The sequence below is a fragment of the Carassius auratus genome, chromosome 9 (genome assembly GCF_003368295.1).
Source record: "Carassius auratus strain Wakin chromosome 9, ASM336829v1, whole genome shotgun sequence".
NCBI lineage: Eukaryota > Metazoa > Chordata > Actinopteri > Cypriniformes > Cyprinidae > Carassius > Carassius auratus.
In genome coordinates, this window is record NC_039251.1 from 13,247,884 (window position 1) to 13,260,221 (window position 12,338).

Here is a 12,338-nt window from a genome sequence, read left to right on the forward strand (position 1 = left end):
CTTTGAAAATTACTGCAGCTGAGTCAGCTGACTTTATGCCAACATCAATGAGGCTATGATTCAACTGTTTTTTTAGGACTCGGACTATAAATTTACAATGAGAAGTGACTGAATGATTTCTAGACTGAATGAATGGACTCAATGTAGAGAATCCAATTAGCTCAAGTGTATCCCACCAATCATCAGCTACAGAAATCAATGCAATAATTCAAAGGCACTAATGTAAAAAGTGCAGACAAAACCCAGAGTAATGCATTTCAATCTGCTGCCTTTGCCAACCTTAAGTCAGCTTCCTTGAATTGGACTACAAATACACCTTGGTATACCATGAATTTATATTTGTAATCTTTATTCACCTGTGTATTAGAACCATTAATTTTATTTGGCCATTATTAAAAATAAAATGACACAGTATAGCCTACTAACTAACTAAATGATTAGATTTGGATTAGTATGGTTCCAATATATCTAAACATTATTATTAATAGCTATTAGTAGGCTAGCCTACTTTAAATTCGAATTAATTCATTTTAGATAAAAAATAAAATTTCACTCTTCCAATTACTTTTAAAGATACTTTTTAAAGATTATATTATATTCATATACTGCACATTTTCTGTATTGACGTATAGCTAGTAAATAAAAGGTTTCCAAAAGTGGTTTAATTTGATAAACACTTCGCATCTTTCAATGTACACACACTGTATTAAGAAACGGTCAGTTTGACAGACAGTTTCTGAGACGCCTGTTCGTCATTTTGGCTCAAGCCGTAGTGCTGGGTTATGCATGAGTTCCGGAATACAAAAGTCCTGCAGGAGCCATTACGGCGTGAGGGAATCCAGTTTCATAACCTTGAGTGGGAGGAGTTTGCGTTTTCGGGAAACTGGGAGCAGCAGCGCTGGAGTCAATGTTGCCAGGGTCGCGGTTTTCCCGCACATTTGGACTATTTTGAAAATGCAGTCGCAGGGAAAATTGCAGAGCCGCAGGTTGCGTATTTTTGGGCTACTTTTATCATGTACCGCGGCTGCCTAAAGTGTATCTATATACAAATAAACATTAAAATAGATCCTACTAATGTGTATTATACTTGGAATATATACCTGGCAACTTAAGAATGGAGAGGATGCCATATCACAACTTGAGTTTCACCCAGAGCAGAGCAGATGTTAAGTTTTCTTTTTTAGACATCAGAATTAAACACGACAACAACCAGTCAAAACATGTCGCTTATAAGTCTGCTTATAAGTTATAGTTTTGTCTACAAACTAAACACACGTGAAGCTCACAGTCATTTCAGCATTTGCCTCGCACTTCAAGAACTTCATCTCCAAAGCCTCTGCGAGAGAGCTGCTCACCGTATCTTCCCGACAAACGTGCAATTTTTTTTTACAGAAATATGTTACCATGATATAGTACTTCTCAAAATAATAGGCTAATACTATTACTATTATTTGTAAGAAATATAATTCAATCAAAATAGTTTTCATCCATGCTTTAATATCAAACATAGGCTACCGTTTTGTCGTGCATCTTATTTGAAAATAAAGTTGCAATGTTTTTGTTGTAAAATAATTAATTGTTATATATTTTATTATAAAAAAGTCATGCCTATATGCATTCTCAAAGCATTTCCTTCCATAATAATGGTAAATGAATAGTGTGATAATACATTTTAATATGAAAAAAAATATTGTCATAATATTTCTGGCCATATCACCCAGCCCTAATTTTACATTTTATCATGAATGTGCTGGGAATTAAAATGAAAGAAAGGTTAAAATAATAATAAAATACAAATTAAATAATATGCACATGCTACATATTATATGTCAAAGTCTCGCTAAGATTCTAAACATAGAATAAATAAAATCTAAAAGTTTATTTAAAGGGTATTTATGGAATAAAGCAGCTCTCAGCTGTGATTGGACAGGGCAAAAATTGGGCTAGTTTTCGTTCCTTTTGGTCGGGTTTTGAGAAAGCGTTGGCTGGAAATTTCTCTAGGACCTGGCAACCCTTGGCTGGAGTTGTGCGGGGAACTAGAGCAACGGCGGCGAGCAGGGAAAAGCCTCGCGCGTCTCAGTGAAGCCCTGCGCGTGGGTAGAATGAGTAGAATCAACTGAACTGCGCACTTTTAATAACAGCCTACATTTTTATCCCAGAAACGGCGTGTAGTTCTTTTTTGGGCTCGACAGAATCGAGTTAGTTAGTTTAGCGTTTAGTCGACTTAACCCACTCGGTTCTCTGACTTCAACAGCGATTATTTTGGAGTTGTTTTTAACGTTTGAATTCCCCCAGCCTCGAGTGGAAGCGGGATTAACGTTAAGGGGGCCTGGAGAGAGGGAGGAGAAGGTGGGGCACAGTGAGTCAAACGGACCGTGCGCTCACTACTGTCCGCCCGCTTCAACCGAACCACCAACGGATATTTTTCCTTTCATTAAAACCGACAGGAATCAATAATTTCCTGTTTGTCGGAATTTGGAGAGCGGTAACGTCGGCTGTCAGCGTTTCTTGGCGCCGCACGTTCCTGGTACTCTGAAGTATCTACGCTGTAATCCTCTGATATATTTACCATTTGGACGGATTTTTCTGGTGGAGTGTAAATTCCCCGGTCTTGTTGGACCATGGCCGACGACGACGTGCTCTTTGAAGATGTTTACGAGCTGTGCGAGGTCATTGGCAAGTAAGTGTCATGGTTTGATTACTTTTATCATGCAACACAAGCAAATGTGCATCTGCAATTCGAGCTTCGTCTTTTGCATTTTGTGTCTTATGTCAGATGAGCATCATAGTTGTCACTGCACTTTCGGTTGTTGTGGTGCAGTGCTGCTGTCGAACATACATGACAGATACATCCAGTCTTAACTCTTCAAAAACGGCATGTTGTCTGAAGCAGGAGGAATGGGAGTGGCGTGTGTGAGAGATGAGATAAGTCTGTACTTTCAGCATTCATGCAGGTAGATCATTCACAACCAGTGTACAAGACAGGAGTGATTTTGCATAGCTACACTTATTGCTGTCAGCTCTGATGATATCTGCAAAGGATTGTGATGAATAAACCGTGTCATATGCATTTTTAAAGGAGATTTAGGTGTCACCTGACATTTGGGGTGTTAACTTACATCCAGAAATCAGGTTTGTGCTTGTAGTCATGTTAGCCTGTGGTTATGTTATTGGTCATTGTTAATAGCCACTGCATGTCTTTTACTTTGAATGGTCAGTGTTGGATGTCTTTTGAGTTCTGGCTATCATAATGAGTTGTTTAATTTTTAAAATGCAATAATGTCCCAAAATGGGCATTAATGTTTCAACCAATGTAATGTAATTTGCTCCAACATTCGGTAGAGATGGACTGCTTTTTGTATGACATATAAGAAGCAAATTATTTTTATGAGTAAGTGTCTAAAAAAAAAGTATATTCAGTACTGATTGTAATATTTTCTTTTGCTTTTTGACACTATATATATATATATATATATATGTATGTCTATTCTAATAATTAAGTTTTATATTATTTGTTTTGCTCATTGTTATGGTCATTATTGTTGGTCTCAATATCGAACAACAGATAACAGATTTGAGAAGTTAATAAAAATCAGTCACACCAATTATCTGTAACATTTAGAAACACTTTCTTTCACACAAAATAAAATATATTTTTGTTAGTGGTACCTAGTTGACAGATATTTGTGGTAAGTGTCACATCAATGCAATAGTAGTACAGCTGTAGCCAGGCTTAAAGTAATAATAAATGAACCTTTTAGGGAATAAAGCTATAGGGATCTAACACCATAGAGATTAAAGTCGTTTCTGATTGAATGCTTTGTTAAGCCACATTACGAGTTTGGCGACTTTTTGATGTGAAGGGCACTGCACATGTATCAGCAGGCCTGGATCCTTTCATATAAAACCGAAACACAGTTATCTTCAGGTTGTAGATGTATTTGTGGAACTATTGTTGTTATAAGACAATCTCATATTTTTGTGTTATATAACCAGGTTTTTCTCCAGCTGTCACTGATATGCAAGTGTTTGCTTGAGTTTTGATGTAAAGAATATAATGCATGTACTTTTCCAATACCATGTAATTAGAGCTCCCAACATGGCACTCTGGTACTCAGAGTTTGTAATTAGAAGCAGTTTGGTACATGTAGCTGTCTCATAATTACAAAACAACATATAGTTAGCATATGCATTGCGGTGGATTCTGCTTAAACTATATTTAGGTGCATATTATAAAAATTTGGGTTTAAAAATATTCAGGCAATCAAAATTTGCCAGTGAAAAAAAGAGAAACTCTGTTGATGGACTGTTTTCATATCGTATATTTAGATACAAGGATATATTTACCTCTGCCTTGTTTAAAAAAAAAAAATACCTGTAGTACTGTAAGTTTTGTTTACAGGGCCTTACAAGGTTGTTCTGCCATGGACCGATTCATTTTCTTTCAAAGTGATGCACATACAGTACACACACAAAATTGAAATCCTTTTTATCTGTCTCTGTGGCTTGTCACTGTCTGTGATCCACTTTCTTGTTTGGTGGCTACCCTGAGGCCTCATAGTGGTGTTTGGAGGTAAAGAAAGGAAAGAGGATGCTGTCCATTAAGCAGGTACACTCCGACTGACACTGCTTCCCTCCCTAGGCCAATGTGAAGCCATGCTCACACCACAGGATTTTGGGCTGGATTTAGTCACGGACAGTGTCACGGATTGTGACCAAATCAGTGCTCGTTAAGTATGAGCAGGTCAGCAATGTGATCCAAACCTGTCTCGAACTATAACAGATGCTTCGACATTTTCAAACCTGTTTGATATTATCGGCACGTGAAAAATAATAAATAATGAAAACAAATTGTTATTTTTATGTAAGGCTTATTACTTATATAAGCTATACATTTTACTTAAAGCATCCCATTTTGTCCCAGGGCTTGAGAACCTGTGCCCTAGTTAGGTACACGCAGAAACTCGTGACCGATGCTTGTTGCGGCATCACCACTTAGTAACATCATTGAATGCTCCTGGAAAACGTATTGTCAGTGTCAGTCACAGCCTTTTAATTGCTGTTTTGAATCCAGCAATGATTTATTTACAAATTATAAGCTCTGATTATGACAAGTGTGGTATAAAAGCTTTGTTTATTAGAGGAATAATAGGTTAACTGGAAAATGTTAGATCGCGACCATGCCTCTGGATGCCGTTCGAGCCTATGGCCTTCACTTATGTCGTTTTGTTCTGGTTTGCCGGTTGGTCACGAATTTCCACAAATTCAATAACATTTAGGCATTGTTTCTGTTCCTAAATCTAAATCTTTACAGTCTAACCCTCTAATTTCGCAGGTTTATTTTATTATCTTTCACTTTTAATCACTGTTTTCGCACAATGTTTTCGCATCTCTTTCTGTGGTAAACATGGAAAGGCAAATGAAAGATTTCATGAATTAAGAATTTGCTCGATTTATTAATTTGTTCCCTTATTTCAGTTAAATCATGGGTTATTTAGGGAGCAAAATTAATGAAACATGGACAGTTGCCACAAATTAATAAGTAAAAGGGATGAATTAACAAGGATGGCCTTTCTGTCCTGTGTCCCGCAGCCCTGCAAAGCACACGATATGAAACAATTATCTGGGGAAATTATTTAGTTACTACATTTCCTTTGCTTTCCATGTTGAATAACTTTTGTGTTGTTTCTATTTTAATGTACTTTTAAAGTTTAAATCACATTAAAAGCTTCATTTGTACATTGTGAATGAATGTGCATTTATATACCGTCACATCACTCACAGCCTCTCGCATTTTTGTAGTCGCTGTTGCGTTTGTCGTAAAGCCCTTTGTGTTCAGACTAGGGATGCACGATATTGGATTTTGGCCGATATTCGATATGCCGATATTTTCAAAATAATTTTGGCCGATGTCGATACCGATATTGATATATATACAAATATATACTGATATATTTAAACTTTAATTTTACTGAAGAGAAATCCATGTATCTCTTCTGTACTGATTCTACCATAAATTTATTATTTTACAAATGTAGACAGACATTCACATCTGAAAAACAGGTCAATTATTTCACTTGGAGAATATCGGTTTGGCTCATCGGCAGAAATATTCATATCGGCCGATACCGATAATGGTCATTTTAAGCTTTTATCGGCCGATACCGATATTGTGCCGATATTATCGTGCATCCCTAGTTCAGACACCTATGAGACCAGGAGCTCTACATTCATCTTGCCTCAATGTATCTTCGTCTACGTTTACTTCCTCTTTATAGTTAGGTATCAATGTGTGCGCAGCAAGACCATTTTGTGTTTGAGCGCCACCAAGTCGTGTTTTACTGTAACTCAGCAGCTCCAGGCATGTGAACAAAAGCAGCAATCTCATTGGTCGGCCAGTTTTTAACTCGGCCAGTTTTAAAATATATATACATTTTTAAATTATGCTTTTACGCCTGGCATTTTGCACATCTGTCAGTGTGCACACTCACATTGGCAGCCTTTGATTAGTCACAAGTAGGGCTGTCACTTTTGTGAAAAAAATCATTTTAAATTTTTAAGACATAAGTGTTCATTGAATCGATTGTAAAAACGATTTTGCATGACTAAAAAAAACGTTTCCTTTTTCAACGTCAAATAAGGGACGAGCGTTAAGAGAGCGCTGCAAACGCACAAGTCAGCAATATTTATTATTTATTGGCATGACGTTTCGTGCAGAATAACAAACCGCAAAAAGCAAAAAGTATATGTGCAGAGGGGACGGCTGCCATAACAAAAACATCAGTGCAGGCTTCAACCCGGGCTGCATTTATGATTTAAGCAATTCAAAAATCTCCAAGACTATTTAAAAAAATGATTCAATGCATTTCAAACAACTGTTCAAAAAATTTAACTTTAAATGGACTTGAGAATAGGCCATGTGTGTGTTTTTATTGAACGTAACCGACACCATTACAAATTTATTGGACAGGAAAACAAGTCGATCAACATTTTCGGGGTAAAATAAGTGCACAGACCAATTGAAGGGCCAGTTGATCGTCCATGCTTGAAGAAATGGCCTACAATCGCTGTAATTTCTCGAAAATTAGAGAAAACTTATTTTCACTGATTATTGGGAACGCCTCTTTACTGAATGTTTTGTAGTGTGTGCACCTTGTTAGCATTGTGTTGTGTAGTATGCGCGCAGCTATGACAAGATGACGACAGGTGAGAAGAAATCTTGTTGCGTAGCGTGAGCAACACAAGTGATTCGGCTAGTCTTTCAGTCATTTAGCATGAGCTTGCCATAAGCTCAATAAAAGATGTGGGTGTGTGCACGTGCTGTGTTTATGTCTGTTATTATAAACGGCACAGATTGCTAATACAGCATAGGACAAAGAGTCAGGGTAGATGAACCAGCCAGCAGTGCCATATTTCATTGTTATATTTTGTCTGACCTCTCGGTATGTTTGTTAAACACTGAAAGCTGCTACCTTCCAAGTAGCCGTTTATATTGTGTTATTCAAAGCAAAACTGACATTTGTTTATTTTTTACATTCTCATGTTCAGGACAGATGTTTGGAAATCTATTCATTGTTTTTTTTTTTTTAAGTTTCATACAGCCATGGCAGATGGCTTTGCAAACTATTAAGTGCGGACACTAGTAGTATGCCAAAGCACAGAGCTGGATAAAGTGGCTGAATTTGGCTCTGTATATATTGTTACTGGTCATCTACTGTAATGTACTACTTCCAAGTGGTGGGCTTTAAGTCCAGAGTGATCGTGTTGTTTAGGCACTATTGCTTTAGTAGTCTCAGAATGGTGCCAGAGCATCTTAGCAGTCTGATTGAGATTTGCTGATGCATGAAACCATCATCAAGCAGCCTGAACAAGAGTTTTAGGCCACAGTGTGCTGCACAGCAGATTTAGCTCTGTTAGACCTGGCAGTGCAGCCTAGCAAAACACGCTTCAAGTGTTTAAATTCTTAAGACTACTGTGTGTTTGAGTCTAGGAAAGTTTTAACATCCAGGTATTTGATATAACATATTTGTCCTTAAGAAACCTTTTCATAGAGTTTTCTTTTGTCCACTGAGAGTGAGAGCCATAGATAACTCTGACACGGTTTCCTGCAGGTTAGTCCCCACTGAGAACAAATCAAACTATCCCGGTCTCATAAACCCCCAGGATTCTGCTGGATCCTGTTGTGAAAGCACCACAAACCATAAGTAATTGACCTTCATTTATCCCTAGCTGCAGAAGAAAAATCTTGTAATAAAGGCAAGCTCCCCCCACACTTCACCTCAACCCCTCAAAACAAGTGTTAAAATGTAAATTAACAGCATGCTTATAAGCATGTTGTCTTTAATAGTGTTTTTTTTATGAGCGTGGGAGGGGTGGTAATGAGGTCAGTAAGAGTGTGTCACTGACTTTGTTTCGAGGCTGACTGACACACTGACCCAGATGAGAGGGTAAGATCACTGAATCGGCTTGCTTGAGCATCTAGCTTTGAGCAAAATGTTGGGAGTGTGATTAAGTTTGACAGTGTTGTGACTTATTTCAGCTTTATGTTGTTACGAGTTGAGTTTTGGCAATCTGTGCCATGGTGGATGCAGACAGCAGGTTGTTATTTAGTGAAGGCATTGTCCCTCAGGTTTTACCAAATTTTACCTTCCTTTAATGTTGTTAGGATGCACTGTGAAATTAAACGTGAACGGAGACGGTTTCCTCTGCATTTCGTCATATTCCTTCTTCAAGCACACTATTTTTTGTACCATGTATTGAATTTTAATTTCTTGTGTTTTCATGGACATTCTGTTTAAACTGCATTGCTTATTGTAGTTTGTTTAGAAGACTTTGTAACAGAAATGAGTCGAACCAGACAAATTAAAGAGTCTATCAAAGCAGTGTTTGGAACACGAGCCGAATTCCTCAGGAAGTCATAAAACATTCTGTGCCACAAGTCCCAAGGAAGAGAACCAACCAACCAACTTGTTCACACAACAGCTTTCAACATTAACACCACTAGAACAATTATTGACAATTTTAATTCACAGAAGAGATTGTCAGATATGTTGTTCGTAATCGAAATGCAACGCTGGACATCACATGGAAACCCATGAGTTAAACACTTCCATTGACTTCCCCCACCCAGCAGAACCATACTGAAATTCCTAAGGGGGGGGGGGGGACTTGTATCCTCTGCTCTCCACAGAACATCCCTATGTCAGAGAATGACAAAGAAAATGTCTTTTTGTACATATATATGGACCAGAATGAACTCAAAAAGACTTCTAAATGAATCAGTCCATCGCTTCACTCCATATTCATTTATGTGTAACCCACACATATGACTATCATGTTATAATCACTTATTGTGTATGTTTTTTTAATAACTATGGCATAGCTTAATGATTCATAATTATGTTTGGTATGTGTGTGATTGAATCTGCTTGCTTGATATTGTCCTGACAATCATTTATTTGTCAAATATATCATAACCTGGTAATAGAGCTGCACGATTAATCGTTAAAAGATCGCGATCTCGATTCAGACACCCTCTCGATCTCATTTCTAAAAGACAACGATTCCCCGAGTCTGTTAAACCTTTGACAAAGTCTTACCGGATCATTCAAATCCGTGCGCGCACTGCCGCTGACACAGAGAGAGCTCTTACCATGTTTGGTTAAGAAACATCTTCACAAACAGTCTTTTCAACTACACAGTATTATATCTGTCTTACGGTCATTTATATTATCACAGAAATACTGGGATAAAGTTTATTGTTTAAATATAAACATTGATGTCTATATGGCAGCGATCAAAATATAACAAATCCCCTTTTGAAAGTACTGCGCTTTAAATAACGTTTGTGTCGATTGCATTGTTTCACCAATAGGTGGCGACAAGTGTCTTAATTTATTTGTCAATGAATTAATTTTTCATTCAAGAGAATCGTTCAAAAACGCTGATTCATCCAGAAATGAAACAAGTGTAGTAGGTTTATGAGTGAGTCGTTGAATCAGTGATCTAAACAACTTTTTCATCATTCTAATATTAAAAAAACTGGGGTTTTAAATATATTATATATACACTACCAGTCAAAAGTTTTTGAACCATAAGATGTGTAATGTTTTTTTAAAGTCTCTTCTGCTCACCAAACTATATTTATCTGATCCAAAGTACAGCAAAAACAGTAAAGTTTTGAAATATTTACCATTTAAAATAACTGCTTTCACTTGAATGTATTTTAAAATGTAATTTATTTCTGTGGTGTGCAGCTGTATTTTCAGCATCATTACTCCAGTCTTCAGTGTCACATGATCTTCAGAAATCATTCTAATATGCTGTTTTGCCGTTCAAAAAAAACATTATTATTATTATTATTATTATTATTATTATGTTGAAAACAGATGAGTAGATTTTTTTCAGGTTTCTTTGATAGAAAGTTCAGAAGAACAATAATTGTGTGTAATAGAAATATTTTGTTATAAATGTCTTTGTCACACTTGATCAATGTAAAGAATCCTTGCAAAATAAAATAATTAATTTATATACTTGTGATAATGATAATGTTAATAGTAATAATAATAATAAAGAATCGTAGGAGAATCGTGATCTCTATATGAGATCAAAAAATCGTGATTCTCAATTTATCCAGAATCGTGCAGCCCTACCTGGTAATAGGAATCATGTCCAAAATTAGACCCTGCAAGGCAGGAAAATTCGGACCACATGCTTGGTAAGATAAACATATGATTTATGATACCCCCGAGCCAAGACAATATCTGATTGGTCAAGACAACATTTGAGGTGTGGCCAACAGGCCAGTTTAAATACTTAGGACACCATAAAATCTTTGCTTTTAGTCTCTAGCTGTGTTTTCTGCTATAAGCCATGTTTTTTTTATCACTATTCTTTGAGCGCGGTTGCAGTGTGCTTCAGCCTGCAAGCCTGCTGCTACTCAGTCACGATGAGAAGAAACCCAACCTTGTCTCGTCAAACTTTATTTCTTTTCTTTTCCGTTTGAGAGTTTCGTGTTCTGAATTAAGTTTGTAACGTCGAGTTCAACTTCAACCAGCCACACAACTCTGCATATTCAACCAACGCCCAAGCACGGGCTCCCCAAGACGTCATTTCAGCGACTACTGAACTTCTAGCCAATCAGCGACATCGGAAACCAAGGCAATGTACCCTCAGACATTTGTACTGGTGTATCTAATATAATTTTAACCTCATTGAGGAACTCAATGCGAGCGCTAATTACGTGATTGATGGTTGTTCATGTCTATGCAATTTAACGTATTGCTGTAAACTTGGGATTCCATATTTCCATTCTCTTAAACTCATCTTTCCCTAACTTTCGATCTTCCTGCAACTTTTGTGAATGTGTGAGTGCGTGCGTTTATGTGTTAGATTAGTTTATATGTCTTAGATTTATCTAATAAAGCCTTATTCATATTGAAAAGAGAAGTATCTTGTGTTTTGTGCTTACAAGTTAATGTCTTAAACTGTCGATCTTGTTACTGTGCTAATTGATAGTGTTTCACTATAGTTTGGATATTAATATCCAGCGCAGATTTGATGTTAAACGGCTTGTTCAGTGAATCGCAGGGCGCACAGGGCGAAACAGTGATTCTGTTCAAATTCCCTTTAAATTATTAAATGATTCCCTTTGAGCTAAATTGACCTGTTTCCGTTACAACTTTTAAGCATCACCTGGCGAGTGTAGTTTGGGCTCCTCCTCAGTGCATCTTATAAATTTTGTCATACACGCTTATAAAGGGGCTTCATGATGCCACAGAAGAACCTTTTTTGTCTAAATGGCTTCATAAAGGACCTTTAACATCTAAAGGACTTTTACATTTCACAAAAGGCTATTTGTGGAGAAAGAAGGTTCCTTATATTATAAAAAGTTGCGAAAGAGATGGTTCTTTGAAACATGTAGACAACAGGTTAAGTAAAAATATTAAAATGCAATAGCGCATAACTATAGCAAAATGCTCCTCTTTATAGTTATTTTTCTAGCTGACTGATGAGCGTATGGACACCGAAAGGTTATTCTGAGGCCAATTTATATTACATTGAAATGTTTATAAGCTTTACACGTTTCCCACAGTTTAAAACATTGAATGAGCTTTTACACACAGCATTTCAGTAAGTTGTTCTGTAGACTCGCTTATAAAATAGCCTACCTATTTTGACAGGGAAATGCAACAAATAATATTGTTTAAATGTTCTCTCTCTCTCTCTATCTCTCTCTTTCTCTACGTGAGTGTGAGAGAAAGCGACAGCGATTTCACACTAGAGTTTACGGTACATTAAATACAGGTGCGCTGCGCATTATGGCTGCACGATATTGG

The 12,338-nt window shown here is 36.9% G+C and overlaps 1 protein-coding gene across 11 annotated transcripts in view; it reads left to right on the forward strand.

The window, feature by feature from the left end:
- Positions 1-2,030: 2,030 nt before the first annotated feature.
- LOC113108412 (peripheral plasma membrane protein CASK) overlaps positions 2,031-12,338 on the forward strand; it is a 153,596-nt gene continuing 143,288 nt past the window's right edge. For 6 of the 11 annotated variants that reach the window (XM_026271533.1, XM_026271535.1, XM_026271543.1 and 3 more), the window contains exon 1: positions 2,032-2,680. In XM_026271533.1, coding sequence (XP_026127318.1) covers positions 2,622-2,680 — 59 coding nt within the window. In that variant the 5' untranslated portion in view covers positions 2,032-2,621. Of the gene's footprint in view, positions 2,681-12,338 lie in introns of all 11 variants that reach the window. The other 5 variants (XM_026271538.1, XM_026271542.1, XM_026271544.1 and 2 more) reach the window with 2 other exon arrangements.